This window comes from Tupaia chinensis, unplaced genomic scaffold (assembly GCF_000334495.1).
Source record: "Tupaia chinensis unplaced genomic scaffold, TupChi_1.0 Scaffold138407_1, whole genome shotgun sequence".
Taxonomy (NCBI): Eukaryota; Metazoa; Chordata; class Mammalia; order Scandentia; family Tupaiidae; genus Tupaia; species Tupaia belangeri.
This window is the reverse complement of record NW_006198305.1, coordinates 1680831-1700294: the sequence shown is the minus strand read 5'-3', so window position 1 is coordinate 1700294 and position 19464 is coordinate 1680831. Positions and strand designations below refer to the sequence as shown.

The 19464-nt window shown below is 40.1% G+C and overlaps 1 protein-coding gene across 1 annotated transcript in view; it reads right to left on the bottom strand.

Annotated features, from left to right (window-relative positions):
* Positions 1-19464, bottom strand: part of INTS8 (integrator complex subunit 8) — a 76133-nt gene that overhangs the window by 10010 nt on the left and 46659 nt on the right. Inside the window, exons 17-24 of the mRNA XM_014592735.2 lie at positions 17886-18087; positions 13115-13236; positions 11662-11846; positions 9604-9637; positions 9054-9110; positions 8908-8969; positions 4888-5006; positions 1877-1980 (exon numbers count right to left, since the gene is read on the bottom strand). Coding sequence (XP_014448221.2) covers positions 1877-1980; positions 4888-5006; positions 8908-8969; positions 9054-9110; positions 9604-9637; positions 11662-11846; positions 13115-13236; positions 17886-18087 — 885 coding nt within the window. The remainder of the gene's footprint in view (positions 1-1876; positions 1981-4887; positions 5007-8907; positions 8970-9053; positions 9111-9603; positions 9638-11661; positions 11847-13114; positions 13237-17885; positions 18088-19464) is intronic.

Genomic DNA, 19464 nt, shown 5'->3' with positions numbered 1-19464 from the left:
CTATAAAAACAAAATTATGACTGTTTTCAGAAACTGTTTAACAACTATAACAAATATACCACTCTCATCCTGGATGTCAAAAGTGTGTATTGGAGGGAACTAGCAGTTAGCGTAATGGCTATGTCGCTGGACTCCCACGTAGTCGACTGTGGTTCGTGTCCCGGACCCGGTGGTTTAAAACTCACGCTGGGCGCATGTGCATGCATGCCCAAGATCCCAAGAGGAGAATGGAGGAGAAGGGATTGCAGCGTGACCATCTCCCCTGCGGGGTGATTTCTCGCTTTCTGTCTCTCTGTCTCTCTCTGTCTGGCGAGCACACGCGCCCTATAGCAAAAAAAAAACCTCTCCAAAAAAAAAGTGTGTATTGGAGCAGAGGAGGTCAGGGAGTACATAGGAACTTTAAAGCTTGATTTTGCTACAAAACTAAAGTTATTTATTAAATAAATATTGAAAAATGCCACTGGGCCAGCCCAGATTAGTAATTAAGGAAAGCTGGATCCCATGTGGGTAATTTTGGTTCAAGTCCTGGACCCTGTGGCTTGAAAAGCATGCCAGGCACATGTGCATGCATACCCAAATCCCATCAGGATAGAGAAATGGAGAAGGGACCGTGGCATAACCATGCCGCACTGGTTGGTGCTTTCTTTCCCTTTTCCCCTCTCTTCCTCTCGGTCTTTGATGAGCACACCCTCTAACCATTTGAAAAGAAAAGAAAAATGCCATCTGTTAAGTTATGATACTGGTAACCTAAATCACAGGAAACAGCATGCATATCAAAAGAAAATGATCAGACACTGTGGTGCTTATAGTCCCAGCCATGTCAACAGTCCCAGCTACTGAGGAGGCTGAGGCAGGGGAATCACAATGTAGTCAAAAAAAATTAGGAAGAAAATGAACAACAACAAAAAATTTTTGGAGAGGTTTTTGCTATAGGGCGCATGCGCTCACCATGAAGACAGAGAGAGAGAGACAGAAAGCGAGAAATCAGCCCCTGGAGGGGATGACCACACCGCAATCCCTTCTCTTCTATTCTCCACTCAGGATCTTGGGCATGCATGCATGCTTGCCTGGTGTGAGTTTAAGCCACCAGGTCTAGGACTCAAACCGTGGTTGACTACATGGGAGTCCAGCAACATAGCTATTACTCCAACTGCTGGTCCCAGACAATGAACAAAATGTGATACCATGGGTGAGGATAAAGAAATGAGATATAGGTCAAAGGGCACAAACTTGTAATTAGAATAAGTTTAAAGCCTAGCAATAAGGATTAAAATTGATAATGCTGCATTGTACACTAAAAAACTTACTAAAAGAGTAGATTCAAGGCACCTTAATCACAAAAAAAGGGTAAATATGGAAAGTGATATGCTTGTAATAATCATTTCATTATGTACATCAAAGCATCATGCCATAAATTTATACCCCCCCCCAAAAAAAAATGAGGAAAAAGAGCTGAAGATTTAGGAGACAGAATCAATATGATTTGAGAGCTGAACATATGTTGGTGGAAAACTCAGTAAGGTAACAAAAAGAGTTAAAGATGATACGATTTTGGCTTGGTAACTCAAATGGTTCAAAGCAGTAGGTATTTTAGTGTGTGTGTGTGTGTGTGTGGAGAAGGGCACCACCAGAAAAACCCCATTAGAAGGAGGAAGCCTGGTAAAGACAAGACGCTGAAGTCAGTTTTGAACAGGCTGGGTTTGAGGTGTTTTGGGGGAATTAATGCAGCAACAGGTGCTGGAAATAGGAGGAACATTCTGGTTTAGAAACCTTAACTTGGCAGTTACTATCACACTCAGGAAAATGTTCAGCCAAAGAGGGCCCAGAAAGAACATGTAAAGGCAGCAAGAAGAAAGTAAAGCCCACAAGAACTGACCTGGTCTGTATACACGTCAGGGGGCACAGCCTTATTAAAGAAGTCAGAACACACAGCTCCAGCCTGGAGGTAATAGTGAAGAGCTGCTGAATACTGATTTGTGGCTGAAGTGGAGAACAGAAATACAGAATCAGCTATCATTAGATGGTACAGCAGTACAACAGACAGAACGTTTTGTGACTTCACAAGTTGGCAAAAGCAGATTCAAACCATACATTTAGGGATAAAACTCTATACTTAGGATAACACTGAGATAAACTGCCTCTATTTACCTTTTAAACCAATTACAAGTGCAATATAGTGGGATAGCCAGTGGTATGATGGTTGGAGTAGCTGAACTGTGAAATTCGAGCCCCAAACTCGGTGGCTTAAAAAACATACCAGATATGTTTGTGTGTGTCCAAAATCCCAAGAGAAGAAATGGAGGAGAAATGATTACAGTATAGCCATCCCCCTGAGGGATGCTTTCTCTGTTTCTTCCACTACTCCTCCCCCCCAAATTTATATGCTCTAAAGCAAAATTTAAAACACACAAAAAAAGGCAATATAGGGCCAGTTGGTGGCATGGTGATTAAGCTGGCTGGATCCCACATGGCCTATTACATGGTTCAAGTCCCAGATCTGGTGGCTTGGGGACAAAAACACACCAAGCATGTGTGCATGTATGCCCAAAATCCTGAAAGAAGGGAAATGTAGAAGGGACTGCAGTATAGCCATCCCCCAAAGAGGGTGCTTTCTTTCTCTGGTCAACACATGCAACTTGTGGTGAATTTTGAAAAAAGCAAAAAACCAACAATGTAATAGACTTTTTCTCCTAAAACTGATTTGCCAAGAATTTAGCTCAGATTTCTCATCAAATTTACCAGTACAGAATTTAGTATTTGGAGGTATGTATGAATGAAATATACAAACTAGAAACATATCCTAATATTTTGAGGTAGTTCAGAATTAGTATAGTGTGGGCCAGGAGGTGATGTGATTAAGGTGACAGGATTCCACAAGGCTGACTGCACAATTCAAGTCATAGACCTGGTGGGTAAGTGAGTACCCAAAACCCTAAAAGGAGATGGGACCAGCAGTTAGCATAATGGCTATGTCGCTGAACTCTCATGCAGTCAACTGCGGTTCGAGTCTTGGACCCGGTGGCTTAAACTCACACTGGGCGGTGTGCATGCGTGCCCAAAATCCCGAGAGGAGAATGGAGGAAAAGGGACTGCAGAGTGGCCATCGCCCCCTGGGGGGGGGGTGATTTCTCGCTTTCTGTCTCTCTGGTGAGCGCACGTGCCCTGTAGCAAAAAGCCTCTCAAAAACAAACAAACAAACAAACAAAAAACCTAAAAGGAGAAATGGAGGAAAAGGGATTACAGCATGACTATCCCCCATGGCTATAGGATGTGCTTTCTCACTTCCTCCCACTCTTACTCTCTGTCTCTGGTGAGCAAACATACACAAGCATGTGTAAAAGGAAAGAGAGAGAGAGAGAGAGAGAGAGAAAAGAGAAAAGAAAAAAGAAACGAAACAAAACAAGAACTAGTATAGGATATCCATTTTCCAAAAATGCATAAGAGACGTGTTCCAGATTTCAGATTTTTTGCATTTTGAAATATCTGTCTAGACACAATGAGCTATCCTGGAAATGAAACCCAGGTTTACGTACAAAATTTAATATTTTATATGCACCTTATACAAACAGCCTGAAGGTAATTTGGTACAGTATTTTTGTATTTATGATACATTTTTGTATAGAAAAAGAAAAAAAAGAAAAAATACGTCATGACTTTTCCTTGCTGTTTTTTTAAAAATTATTTTATTTATCTTTTTTCACATGAGTTTTGCCAGAGAAAGACAGTGAGAGACAGAGAGAGAGACAGAGAGAGAGAGAGAAAGAGAAAGCAAGCCCCCAGGTCCAAGACTTGAACCACAGTCAGCCATGTGGGAATTCCAGCGCCCTAACCACCACACCACCTGCTGGCCCCCAATATGCTGTTTTGACTACAAATCATAACATGAGGTCATATGTCATTCCATAACATGGAATTTACGACTTTGATTCCATGTCAGTGCTCAAAAATTGTTTCAGATTCTGGAGCATTTCAGATTTCAGATTTTCAGAATGTTCATCCGACCTACCTATTCTATAAATAGATTTTAAGATCTTGATGTTAAGTTCTTTGGAGAACTGCAATAAAAATAAATATTAAAATTGGCTATTATTGAGCTATCCTGTGGTGTGATGGTTGAGGTGGCTGGATCCCACATAGCCAACTGTGTGGTTCAGTTTGGATCCCATGGCTTGAGAAACATACTGGGTGCATGGGGATGCATGTATAAAAATCCCAAAAGAAGGGAGAAATGGAGAAGAGATTACAGCATGACCACTCCCCATGGCGGGGGGGGGGGGGGGGGGTGATTTCTCATTTCTTTCCCAGCCTTCCCCAGAGCATAAGAACTCTCTGGCAAAGTTTTTTGTTTAAATAATTAATTTCTTGGGACCAGCAGTTAGCGTAATGACTATGTCGCTGGACTACCATGTAGTCAATCGTGGTTCGAGTCCTGGACCCCATGGCTTAAACTCACACCAGGTGTGTGTGCGTGCGTGCCCAAGATCTCGAGAGAAGAATGAAGAAGGGATTGCAGCATGGCCATCCCCCTCAGGGGGTGATTTCTCGCTTTCTTTCTATCTCTGTCTTTCCGGCGAGTGCACGTGCCCTATAGCAAAAAACCTCTCCAAAAATAAAAAAAAATAATTTCTTTAATTTTATTCACCATTATTATTATTTTTTAATTTGATAAGACAGAGAGAGAAACTAAGAAAGCAAGCCACCAAGTCTGGGACTCAAATCACTGTCAGCCATGTGGGAATCCAGCGCCCCAATCACCATGCCAACTGCCAGGCCTAGCAAAGTTATTTTAAATACAAAACTTAAATTGCATAAAGTATTAAAATATAATGTGTAAGTACTTACTTTCACTTCTAAAACAAAACATAAGCAACCCCAAATCTCACTTACCAAAATAAATGTCTGCCTGAATAATTAACCAGGAATGGTTGTTTGGGTTTATACTGAGTGTATACCGAACTAACTCTTTCACTGTGATTGCCACAGCTTCAAAGTCCACAGACTGGAGGCTAAAGAAAGACACCCAATATTAGTCTCTATTTTTAAAGTCAAATCAAATTCCATACATTCATTTACTATTACATAACCATAAGTAAAATGCTAATTACTAAAAATAAATATACGCAAGCAAAACAACTAAGTATGAAAAAGTATGAGGAGTTACTTTTAGTAAGAAATTAAACAATCTGATTTGTTTCCTTTTACCAAAATGGCATAGGAGACAGACTAGACTACACCAAAAACATACCTTTACACCTTTTACAAATATTTGAAATACATAAAAATGGTAGGATAAAACTCTTATCTCTACTTTTAGCACAATTTACAGACAATACTTCTTGGAATGGTTTTTAAGTTCTATTATCGAGAAGAAGCCAGAAAACACAAGGGTTCAAACACTGACAGTTCTGCTGTGTGGACTTCAACCTAGTTCATGGCTTCTTGCAAGAGCAACCAGCTGCCCTGGATGAGATGTTTTGCTGGCCCTGATGGAGTTAGGGGCTATAAGGGGCAGGTATACAACTTCAGTGTACTCAATAGCAATAGAGAGTGAGGAGAAGAGTAACAGAGCAGCTGTTTTGAGCCTGGTTGAACGAGGAAGGCTCGAGATTGCTCCTAATTCCTTGAAGCAGTAAAGCACAATGGTGGAGAACACAGGATTGCATTTAGACAGGGGGTTCAATTCCTGGCTCTTGCATTTACAAGGTGAACTTGAAGAAATATTTCTGTTGCCCTAAGGGGCTATATTTTATATGACTTGCCACTGTACCCAGTACAATGGGAAAGAAATTGTGGTATTAGTGACAAATACATAATTATTTATTTACAACTAAATAAGCTAAATTGGCTTATGATTACATTTCATAAACATTTACAAAAATGTTAAAATGTCTAAGAATTCTAGTGCCATTCTGTTTTTAGAATATGATTGCTATATTTATTAAAAAAAAAAACATACTTCCTGCTGCTCATAGGAAGTATGTTTTCTAGTCACTTAGTCACATTTTATTTTCTCTGTGTCAGTTAACATCTAAGTATGTTTATCATGAATACAATAATTAAGCCAGACCTTATTCTGAACACCAAGCTTAAAACATTTAACTAGAGGAGAGAAGGAAGGTTTGGGAGAAAAATCACTAATGCCACAAGAACACATGTAAGCACGTGAAACAGTGTGCCACAGCAGAATAAAAAATGTTGCTGATGAAGTATATTATGAAAATAAATGAGTGCAAAATTACCAAACATGCACAGCATCATGTTCAATGCCAAAGAGGACAAGTATGTTTACTTCCTTGATTTGTTACACACTGTATCCATGCTTTGAGAAACTACACAGTAGCCCACAGAGATGTACAATGACTATATGTAAACCAGTAATAACAATAAAAAAAGCTATTAAGAATATAAAGTTGCTAAACCATTAAATACTGTTACTCTAATAAAAATACTTTTGTTCTTCTAAAGACAGAAGGAAGCATCCATTTGGTTTAACCCCCAGATTTCCGAGGCGTTATCCTTATACCCATTTTCCCCAGTAAATGGAGAGGCTGACACTCAAACTCTCTAAGTCTGACTCAGAGCCCCTGAGGTAAACCATTCTTTCATCTCATTTATAAACACTGCAAATCAATCAATGCAATAAAAAAGTGACACCCAAGAGATAACAAACATAACCACTGAAACTACCAAATAATAAGGCAAAATTGTCTTTACCGGATTCTAGGATACTAATAGAATGTTACGTACTAGAGGGGCCAGCAGGTGGCGTCGTGGTTAAGGACCCTGGACTCCAACCATGGTTCGAGTCCCAGACCTGACAGCTTGCTTACTCGCTTTCTCTCTCTCTCTTTCACTCATTCACTCTGGCCCCCTCTGGTCAAATTTAAATAAATAAATAAACAAAGCTAAATAAAATAATTCTTAAAAAAAAAAAAAAGAATGCGAGGTATTAGAATACACCGAATTTCACATACAAGTTAGAGACACAATGATGGTGTACTCTACAGTGAGTGCTGTGGAGCTGCACATGCCCTTCATGAGCATGGGAAACAATCCAATCTCTACATGAGATGGAGAACTGCTTCTAATCTGTAAGACTAAGATTGGAGGGATCAGCAGATATATTGCATATTGGTTATGTTGCTGGACTCCCATGTAGTCGACCATGGTTCAAGTCCTGGACCTGGTGTCTTAAAACTCACACCAGGAACATGTGTGTGTGTGTGTGTGTGTGTGCGCGCCCAATCCTGAGAGGAAAACAGAGGAAAAGAGACTGCAGTGTGGCCATCCCCTCTTGGGGGTGATTTCTTGCTTTCTGTCTGTTTCTCTCTTTCTCCAGTAAGTACAAGCGCCCTATAGCATAAACCTCTCAAAAAAAGACTGAGCTGGAAGCCAATTACTTACTCTCATTCTGTTACTGCTTACCTTCCTACTAAAATCTTTTTTCTTCAAAGGTGCCACTAAGTGCAGTAAAACAAGGCCTAGACCTTGCTCTTCAAGCACAAAGTAAAAAGACTGGAAGGGAGGGCAGGGAGGAAAAGAAACTCATGAGGAGACAGACGCTCCCATATGAGAAGTTGCTATGTATGTAAACTGCTACTTCTAGAAAAGAATGTAAATTGCTACTTTCAGAAAATGTACACTTTGTTCTTGACTAAGAAAATTCCTTTTATTTTGGGGCCAACAGGTGGTGATTATGGGTGCTGGACTCCCACATGGCCCATTGCGGTTTGAGTCCTAGACTTGGTAGCTTGCATTCTCTCTCTCTCCCTCTTGCCACTCTGTGGTCAAATTAAAATAAATAAATAAATGGATAAATAAAATTAAATAATTCTTTTAAAAAAAATTCCTTTATTTTAGGCTAGCCAGTGGCATCATAGGGTGGCTGGAACCCACATGGCTGGCTGCACAGTTCGAATCCTGATTTGGCAGCTTAAGAAACATGCTGGGCATATGTGTGTGCATTCTCAAAATCCCAAGAAAAGAATGGAGAAGGGATTGCAGTGTGGCCATTCCCCCACCCGGAAGTTCTCTCTCTCTCTTATATATGCACCCTATAGCAAAAATTCCTTCATCTCTTACTATGATTCTTACGCAATGAAAGAGAGAAAATTTCCTTGAAGAAATTCCTACAGCAGCTAAAAGGGGTTAGGAGTCTTTGGCAATCAAAATATTAGAAGTTGAGAACTCTCACTTTTTAATTTAAAGGAAATTTTTTTTTTAAAGGAAGCATTTATTGGCTTCTCGTTGGCTTGTCTCCATCACTTTAAGGCCATTATTAAGTAAAGTAAGAGTTACTTGAACAAAAGTACTACAACACCAGAACAGATGGTCCACCTGATAACCAACACAGCCACTAGGTGGCTGGTGGGCTGATGGCATATATAGCATTGATAAGATGGACATGTCCCAGTCAGGACAGAGCAGGGTTGTGTGAGATTTTGTTGTGCCACTCAGAAAGGTGTGCAGTATAAAACTTAAGAACAGCCTATTTCTGGAATTTTCCATTTAACATATTTGGACCACACTTACCAGAAATTACTGAAAACATGAAAAGTGAAATTGAGAACAACAGAGGACTACTGCATTTGTAGAGGACATAAGATGCTGGAAAGCTGAAGGCTATTGTTTCATTAGCCTCTATTTTCTAATTCTACTCTCTGACCATCAGGACCACTTAGGTCTTCTGTTTTATCTAGGACTGATAAATACCATCGTTCTTAAGAATTATGCCATCTCCATAATTTGTAGGGAGATAATAACTGTAATCCAGGAGCAAAGCTGGCTGTAGAATCCTAACAGATTTGTGGCCTTTTAATCAAATTATCTAAGGGTATTTAACCCAGTCAGGATAGGTTTCTACACACACAGCTAATGTAACACAACGTAAGCTGTACCACTACTTACTTGGGAATAGAAGACGGCCAAATGGAAATGTGTTCAGCTGTAATATCATTCACAATGTCCTCCTTTTAAAAGAACAAAAAAAAGATCATAATTTAAAATGCAACTTTTTCCTAATTTTTTTAAAAATTAAATTATGAAATACTTACCCGAACATTGTGAAGTTTCACAAAAAGTGATAAAATAATAGTCAAAACCAATGGTTCCTATGAGAAGGAAAACAGAATCCTTAAATAATTTTTAACATTTTTCTTTCAACCTCAGAGGCATCAAGTATATTCTTTCAAAAGACCTTTACATCTTTTTGAGGTTTACTATCTAATTTAGTTTAGCATAATAAAGATCAACTCCATTTTTAATTATTCTTTAAAATAATTTTTAAAAGATGAAATCTAGGTTATTTTCAGTACTTAAGCACAGTATGCATGCTATCAAACAAAAACTAAAGCTAGGCTTCATACATCTAGTCCTAATATGGAGACTTCTGCACAATTAAAAAAATACATGTTCCATTCACAAAAACAAGGAGAAGTACAATAGACATCTCTATTTAGATTATCTCACTCCCAACGATGATCATTAAATGTAAGCACCATAACAGGTCACTTTAATAATTTAATCAGCATTTGAAGCAGTCAATAGTTTTGGGTCATATTCTACAAAAATCAGGAATAGTAATTAATTTTTAATAAAACTTACCCTTAACTTTTTGATAAAAGAAAGCAATTCGCTCCTACAAAAACAAAAAATTTTATACCCATACTTTAATATCAGAAATTAAAAATAAAATCAAGAAAGTAAATTTATGTGAAGGTCTTTTTTTTTTTGAAAAATAATTTTGCTATAATGCATGTGCATGCACCAGAGAGACAGACAGATAGAAAGCGAGAAATTACCCTCTTGGAGGGATGACCATGCTGCAATTCCTTCTCCTCCATTCTTCTCTCTGAACTTTGGGCACTCACATACATGCACCTGGTGTGAGTTTCAAGCTGCTGGGTCTAGGGCTTGAACTACAGTTGACTGACTACATGGCAGTCCAGTGGCATAACAATTACATTATCTGCTGGTCCCAGTAAAGGTTTATTCTTTTTCTTTTTTCTTTTTTTTTTTTTTTGGAGAGGTGTTTGCCATAGGGCGAGTACGCTAGCCAGAAAGACAGAGAGAGACGGAAAGCGAGAAATCACCCCCCCGGGGGGATGGCCACGTTGCAATCCCTTCTCCTCTCTGGTTCTTGGGCACGCACGCACGCACACCCGGCATGAGTTTAAACCACCAGGTTCAGGACTCAAACCATGGTTGGCTACATGGGAGTCCAGCAACATAGCCATTACATCAACTGCTGGTCCCATATTCTTAACTCTCTAATACTACATGTATAAAAAACAAAATAAAATTCTCTTATCATACTAACCTAAAAACACTTCTTCTTTGTTTAATTCACAGGTGAAGCCATCAGTACTATCTAACCTTAGATATTACTGGTTTTCTTAATTTTTATTCATTTATTTATTTATTTAATTTTATGTTTTTCCCATGTGGTGTGTGCACTTGCCAGAGAGAGACAGAAGGAAAGTGAGAAATTGTCCTCAACAGGGGATGGTCACACTACAATCCCTTCTCCATTCTGTTCTCAGGATTTGGGGTATACAAGCACATGCACCCAGAGAGATTTTCAAGGTGCCCAGGTACTTGAACCCAGTTTGGAACTCAAAGCACGGTCAGCCACGTGGGAATCTAGTGCCTTAACCACCACGCCATCTGCTGGCCCCAGGCATTATTAATTTTTAATTCTAGTTGATAAAATGATTAGCAATCTCTTAAAATACCATAAACACAGGACCAGAAGATGGCATAATGGTTGTGTTGCTGGACTCCCACACAGTCAACCACAGTTTAAGTCCTGGACCCAGTGGCTTAAAACTCATGCTGGGCACATGTCTGTGTATGCCCAAAATCCCAAAAGGAGAATGAAGAAGGGATTGCAGTGTGGCCATTCTTCCGGCGGGGTGATTTCTTGCTTTCTGTTTTTCTGTCTCTGACTCTCTGGTAAGCACACATGCCATACAGTAAAAAATTCTCTCTTTAAATAAAAGGTAAGTCTTGAGACAGGGCCATTAGAAATATGCCATCACAGAACTTTTTTTTAGAGGTTTTTACTATAGGTCACGTACACTTGCCAGAAAGACAGAGACAGAGAGACAGAAAGCGAGAAATCACCCCCTGGGGGGATAGCCACGCCACAACCCCTTCTCCTCCATTCTCCTCTCGGGATCTTGGGCACGCACGCACATGCGCCCGGTGTGAGTTTAAGCCACCAGATCCAGAACTCGAACTGTGGTCAACTACATGGGAGTCCAGCGATATAGCCATTACACTAACTGCTGATCCCCCCATGACAGAATTTTTAAGATTGTTCACATTACAATAACACAGGCTAAAAGTAGACATTCTTTTTTTTTCTTTGCTAGAGGACATACATGCTCATCAGAGAGAGAGGGAAAGTGAGAAAGCATTTCCCATGGCGAATGGACAAGCCTCAATCCCTTCTTCATTTCTCTTTCTGGGATTTTGACCATGCACACACACATGCTCAGCATATTTTTCAAGCTACTAGGTCTGGGACTGTGCATCAGCCATCGGGATCCAGCCATCATAACCACCACAATACCAGCTTGTCCCCAAAGTAGACATTCTTAAAATAGCATAAATAATCTAAATAACAAAAACTAAAATATAGAACTGACATAAACATACCGATACATTATACCTAATGTAGACTCCCTCTGCTTTATTAAACTAACTCTGCCATCATTTCCGCGTTTGTGCTGACTGGACACACTACAGATCTGGACAACCACTTCCCAGAGGTCTTTAGCTGTGCGTCGACTTTCTTTAGGACCTGGAAGTTCTTTGCATGTAGCTGCTAACAGCTGTCCAAGCTATAATATAAAAAACGAAAAACAAACAGATAACACACAAAAATCATCTGGAATGTCATATATGATAGTTCTCTTTTTAAAAAGAATTATTTTACTCTTTTTTTTTTTTTAAGGTTTTATTACTATTATTTTTTGCTATAGGGTATATACGCTTGCCAGTCACAGAGACAATCAGAAAGTGAAAAGTCATCCCCCGGGGGCATAGCCATGCCACAATTCCTTCTCCAGTCTCCTCTCGGGATTTGGGGCATGCGTGCACATGAGCCTGGCATGAGTTTCAGGCTACCAGATCCAGACTCGAGCCACAGCTGACTATGTGTGAGTCTAGTGCCTTAACTACTATGCCACCTGCTGGTCCCATTATTTTTATTTTTAAAATTTGAACAAAGAGAGACAGAAAGAGAAAGAAAGGGAAAGTGAGAAAGCAAGCCACCAGGTCTGGGACTTGAACCATTGTCTGCAAGGTGATAGTCCAGCGCCTTAACCACCATGCCACCTGCTGGCCCTGATAGTTCTATTATTAAGACACACTAAAGATGGATAATTGTCCAGTTTTACCAAACACTGTCTTATAATGTACATTTAGCACAGCCTCTGAGGAATTTAGGACACATTATCTACTGACAGATCAGAATCAGGAAGAGGAAGGAGATTCTCAATAATCTTACCATATAAATGTTTGTTTCAGAACAAGTATAGTCTATTAAGAACAAAAGTGAGACCATAGAAAGAAGAATGTGACTAGGAAGAAAAAAAAGGTTGCCAAATGTTTGTATGATCCTGGGACTGGAAAACAGTGTGGTGGTTCAGGCATTGGACTCCCACATGGCTGACCGCAGTTCAAGATCCAGACATAGCAGCTTGCTTCCTCTCTTTCTCTGGTCAAATTTAAAAATAAATAAATAATAAAATAATTAAAAAATATATATATATATGTATGTATGTATGAGCCCATGTTAAAAAGTGCAGAGACCAGTAGCTGGTGTAACGGTTCCATTGCTAGACTCCCACATAGTCAACTGCAGTTCAAGCCCCGGCCTCAGTGGCTTAAAACTCAGGCTCAGTACGTGTGCATGCATGCGCAAGATTCTGAGGAGAATGGAGAAGGGACTGCGGCATGGCCATTGCCCCTAGAGGGTGATTTCTCATTTTCCCTCTCACTGTACTGTGTCTGTCTCTTTCTCTAGAAGTGCACCTGTTCTACAGCAAAAAATCTTTTTAAAAAACAAAAAACAAAAAACATTCCAATGATAGCAAGTAAACTTTACCTTTACATACGGATTACTCTGAAGCAGAAACGCAGGAACTTGCAGCATTAGGTATTCATTCTCTCTCCAGTTTAACATAAAAGCAACACACTCCTCAGCTATAACTTGACGAAGAGGAATATCTAAAAGCAAGCAAGGAAATAGTTGGCATTATCATTACATTAAAATAAGAACAAACCAAGTATCTGCTCAGATTCTAGTTGAATCAATTAAAAACGAAAGCTATAGATAAAAAAATTTTAAACTAGCATTTGATACTTTTCTCTAGAAAGTTTAAAGCTTCTAAACTATTTCCAACTTTTTTTTTTTTTTGAGAGATTATTTGCTATAGGGCATGTGTACTTGCCACTGACAAAGAGAAAAAGTGAAAAATCACTCCCCAGGGAGGATGGCCACACGGCAATCCCTTTTCCTACATTCTCCTCATGGGATTTGGGGCACACACACACATGTGCCCAGTGTGAGGTTTCAAATCTCTGGGTCTGAGACTTGAACCTCAGTTGCACATGTGGTAGTCCAACACCTTAACCACCATGCCACCTGCTGGCCTTGAACATTGTTTCCTTTTACATAATTATTAAATCTAATGTTTTAAACTTAAGTAGCTCAAAGTATGTAATATCAGGTTTTAATGTACTTCAGGAAAAAGAAAAGAAATTATAATAAATCCTAAATAACCATGGTAAGAGGGAGTTTTTTTGTCTGTTTTTAAGTCTTTCCTACAAGGCATGTGCCTTTACCAGAAAGAGACAGAGAGGGAATGTGAGAAGTCCTCCCCCTGGTGGATGGCCATGCCACAATCCTTTCTGCTCCATTCTCCCCTAAGGTTTTTTTCTTTGCACGCACACATATATATACCTGTCTTTTTTTTTTTGGAGAGGTTTTTTTCGCTATAGGGCACGTGCGCTCGCCAGACAGACAGAGAGAGACATAGAGACAGAAAGCGAGAAATCACCCCCCAGGGGGGATAGTCACGCCGCAATCCCTTCTCCTCCATTCTCCTTTAGGGATCTTGGGCACGCATGCACACTCACCCAGCGTGAGTTTTAAGCCACCGGGTCCGGGACGCGAACCACAGTCAACTACGTGGGAGTCCAGCGACATAGCCATTACGCTAACTGCTGGTTCCCTATACCTGTCATTTTTTTCAATCTACTGGGTCCAGGACTTGAAGCACAAAGATGACCACATGGTATTCAGTTGCCTTACCCTCCAAGCCACCAGCTGGCCCAAAATGGACATTTCTTAAACTCTTTTGAAAAAACCTATATTTTCAGGGAACCAGCAGTTAGCGTAATGGCTATGTCTCTGGACTCCCACGTAGTCGACCGCGGTTCGTGTCCCGGACCCGGTGGCTTAAAACTCATGCCAGGCGCGTGTGCGTGCGTGCCCAAGATCCCGAGAGGAGAATGGAGGAGAAGGGATTGCGGCGTGACTATCCCCCCTGGGGGGTGATTTCTCGCTTTCTGTCTCTATGTCTCTCTCTGTCTGTCTGGCGAGCGCACGCGCCCTACAGTGAAAATCTCTCCAAAAAAAAAAAACAAAAACAAAACAAAACAAAACAAAAACCTATATTTTCTAGTCTTTCTAAAGTCCTTCTATGGCTATTTAATTTATATTTGGGACCAGTAGTTTAGTGTAATGGCTATGTTGCAGGGCTCCCATGTAGTTGACTGCGGCTCAAGTCTCAGACCCCGTGGCTTAAACTTACGCCAAGCGCATCTGTGTGTGTGCCCAAGATCCTGAGAATGGAGGAGAAGGGACTGCGGTGTGGCCATCCCCCCCAGGGGGTGATTTCTCGCCTTCTGTCTCTCTGTCTCTGTCTTTTTGGAGAGTGCACGCATCCTATAACAAAAACCACTCCAATAAATAAATAAATAAATTAATTAATTAATTAAAATAAAATAAAATAATAATACTGGCTCAGTACAGGAATGATTTTTAAAGGAGAATAAGAATCCACAGGGTGGGATACTGATACAGCCTGGCAAGTAGTGATTAAGGAAGTACACATCCCTTTAAGCACCTTCAATATACATTCAGTAGCGAGCTGGTCTGCAAAGCCACATGGCCAACCTTGGGTTTAGGTCCCTGACCCAAAACATACTGGGCATGCACACAAATATGCTCAAGATCTGGAGGGATACTGGCATGACCAGACCTTACTGAGGATGCTTAGCTTCCTCTCTGGTATGCACACAATCATTTAAAAAATAAAGAGGTGGGGCCAGCAGGTGGCATGGTAGTTGAAGCGCCCACATGGCCAACCATGGTTCTAGTTCCGGACCTGGAGGCTTGCCTCCCTACTTTCCCTTTTTCTCTCTCTGTCGGTCTCTGGTCAAATTAAACAAATAATAATGATGATAATAAATAAAATAACATAAAATAATCCTTTTTGTTTTCTAAAAGGGGGGGGGAGTTGAACAGCTGGTATGGTAACACAGGCACTGGACTCCCCACATGGTTGATCGCAGTTCAAGTCCCAGACCTGGTGGCTTGAAAATTACACTGGATGTGTGTGCGTGTGTGACCAGAATCCCAACAGGAGAATGAAAGAGAAGGGACTGCCATGTGGCCATCCTCCCTGGGGGGCATTTCTCACTTTCCCTCTCTCTGTCTCTTTTCAGTGAGCACACATGCCCTATCACAAAAATTTAGGGGGAAAAAAAGTAAGTGCAGAATGGGTCACGTGCTTTAATGGCCAGAGTAAGCCTAACATTCAATTCTGCTGAAAATATGCAAGATAACCAGGACATATGTGTGAACAGAAAGCGATCCTACATAAGTGGTCTTAGAATAATTAATGTATAGCCTATATTTCATCAATATTTAGTGCTGGAATATTATTAGATCAATTTTTATAAAGACTGATATTAAAGGATGCTGTCACATTAAGTTTCAAAGGAATTACATCTATAGAGTGCTAAAAAGCTGTGATTTATAACCACATGCCCCTGCTGGAAATTAGAATGTAATAAATTAATCTATCAGACCCCAGAAAGCCAGCAGTTAGTTTGTTTTGGCATGTTATTTTATTACATTTTTAAATCTTTTTTAAAAAGAATTATTTTATTTCACTTTATTTATTTATGTATCTATTTATATTTATCTATTTCTTCCTTCTTCCTTTATTTATTTAAATTTGACCAGAGAAAGAGACATAAAGCAAGATAGCAGGTCTGGGACTCAAACCTCGGTCGGCCATGTGACAGTCCAGCACCCTCAACCACCATGCCACCTGCTGGTACCCTCCCTCCCTTTTTTGAGAGAGATTTTTTTTTGCTTTGGGGCATATGCTCACCGGAGAAACAGAGAGACAGAAAGCGAGAAATCATCCCCCAGGAGGTAGGGAGAGGGGTGGTCATGCCCACAATTCCTTCTCCCTCCATTCTCCTCTTGGGATCTTGGACACGCATGCACACACCCAAGTTGAGTTTTAAGTTGCTGGTTCTGGGCCACGGTGGACTATGTGAGAGTCCAGCAATGTAACCATTATGCCAACTGCTGGTCCCTGTTTTGGTACATTATTAACACCTTCCTTTACCAACTCAATTTTACTGCTGATGGTATTAAATGACTTAGTTGTTCCAGCTATTCTTATTAAAATATGTAAGATTAAGAAATTGTTGGGGGTCAGCAGTTAACGTAATGGCTATGTCATTGGACTCCCATGTAGTCGACCGCGGTTCGCGTCCCAGACCTGGTGGCTTAAAACTCACGCCGGGTGCATGTGCGTGCGTGTCCAAGATCCCAAGAGGAGAATGGAGGAGAAGGGATTGCGGCGTGACCATCCCCCCTGGGGGGTGATTTCTCGCTTTCTGTCTCTCTGTCTCTGTCTGGCTGGCAAGCGCACGTGCCCTATAGCAAAAACCTCTCCAAAAAATAAAAAAAAAAAAAGATTAAGAAATTGTTTTAACTAAGAAAGACAAACACAATCATTTATATGTTTTCTTTCCACAATAAGATATTTACAATTGTAAATGGACACACAAGATCTGTTTCTAGGGTGGTCACAAGTGACTTCTGGCCCACTGGCCACCTAGTTTGAAGACATTTTATGCAATGATGAGGAAATAATCTTTCATCCTACACACTCATCCTACACACTCGAGAACATTCTGATCCTTTTGATAGAGTATTGCAACATAGTTTCTGTAGTGTATTTAGCAGTATCTCCCCAAAATTTCATGTCTACCTGGAACCTCAGAATGTGGGCTTTTTGGTAAACTGGGTCTATGCAAATGTAATAATCAGAGTTAAGGTGAGGTCCTATTGTATCAGGGCAGCCCCTAAATGCAATGACTGGTGGTGCCCTTACAAGGAGAGAAGAAATAGACACACAGCAGGAAGGCCATGTGAAGACAGATGCCAAGACTGGAGCAATGCAGCTCTAAGACCAGAAAAGCCAAGGACTGCAGGCAGTCACAAGAAGCTAGGAAGAAGCAAAAGAGGACTGGTCCCTAGAGCCTTGGGAAGGAGTTTGGCCCACAGACACCTGAGTTTAGACATCTAGCCTCCAGAACCACAAGAAGAAATTTCTGTTGTTTGAAATCATTCAGTTTATGGTACTCTGTCACAAAAATCTTAAGAAATGAAGTTTCCTTCATTTTTCCCATTGTTGGCAAAAGAAGTACAAATTTGAATTCTGTTTAAGGAGAAAAATAACACTTTTAAAGATGGCAAAAAGTCAAATAAATGTTTTTTTAAAATTTCACCCCAAAATTATTTGAGTACTGAACTTTAAAAACCTAGCGTTGTGAAACAGTCTTACCGGGAAGCCTCATTTCCAGATATCCTCGTACCCTACTAATGAGGTCAGTAGGAGGTCTCTCTCCTGATTGCCCTGTTCCGGCTTCATGCGTATGAATATCCAAAAGCAGCATTTCATTCAGCATGACCTGACGAAGTTTTGGTGAGAACTCTGTTACCAACTCCAAACAAGCAGCAAACAGCTGTTTAGCATGGGAAAAGTCCTAAAAAAAGAAATATCAGAACAGCATGGGTCACCTTACTTACGGAATCAAACAATGTATGCTTTCAGAGTATAAAACAAAGAGAAGGATTAATTAACTTTTATCTTGGGGAGTGAGTGTAGATTATCTTTTTATTTACTGTCTCTGTTTTAATTTATTCAAATAAATATTTAATTCTTGCATCATTAAAAAATCCAGGGCCTGGGGACAGGGGGTAGCATGGTGGTTAAGGTGCTAGACTCTCGCGTGGCTGAACATGATTTAAGTGCCAGACATAGCAGCTTTCTTTCTTTCTCTCTCTCTGTGAGCATACATCATCATCATCATCATCATAAAATTATATTATAATTAAAGAAAAAAATCCAGGAGCCAACAGAGGGAGAAATGGAGAGGGATTGTGGTATGACCATTCCCAGTAGGGGGTGCTTTCTCTCTATTGAAAAAAAAAAAAAAAGACGGAAAGAGAAAAGCTGTTGGATACCTGCTTTCTAATATAACCTGTTCAATGACAGAATTCTCTAGTGATGCATGGCCCAAGATGGCAGCACTAGATACAAGCATGTGGAATATGACCAGCCCAAATAAAGAGGTGTTGCAAGGATAAATATTCATTGGATTTGAAGACTTAGCACACAAACTGAAAAAAAAAAAAAAAAAAAAGAAAAAACCAGAAAATATCTCAATAATTTGTTATACTGATTACATGTTGAAGTGATAGTTTAAATATACTGCATTCAATAAAATACAGCATTAAAATTAACTTCACCTTTTCTGTACTTTCAAAATGTAGCTACTACAAAAACTGTAAATCACATACAGTGATTTACTATATTTCCATTAGACAGTGCTGGTCTAGAGCAGTTCTCAAACTTTAGCAGGCATCCAAATGACCTCAGAGGTTTATTGAGACAGGATGATGTTAAGCCCCATCATATGAGTTTCTGACTGATGTCTAGGGCAGGGCCCAACAATCTTAACAAATTCCCAAATGTTACAGATGCTGCTGGTATAGAGGCCATACTTGTAGAACCACTGGTCTAGAGCATTATCTTCAAAAGATTCTTTAATCATTTCAATATTAAAACCTCTTACATTAAAGTTTTACTTTCCTGGATCATTTTTTTTTAGATTAGACGGGATTTATATATTTTAGTTTGTGATAGGGTATATGCACTTGCCAGACAGCAAAAGAGAGAGAAGTTCAGAAAGCACTCTCTAGGGGGATGGCCACACCTCAATCCCTTTCTCTTCCTCCATTCTTCTCTTGGGATTTTGAGCATGAATGCATACATGCTCAGCATGTTTTTTTCAACCCGCAGGCTCCAAGATTTGAACTGCCCAGTTAGCAATGTGAGATTCAGCCATCTTTACTACCAC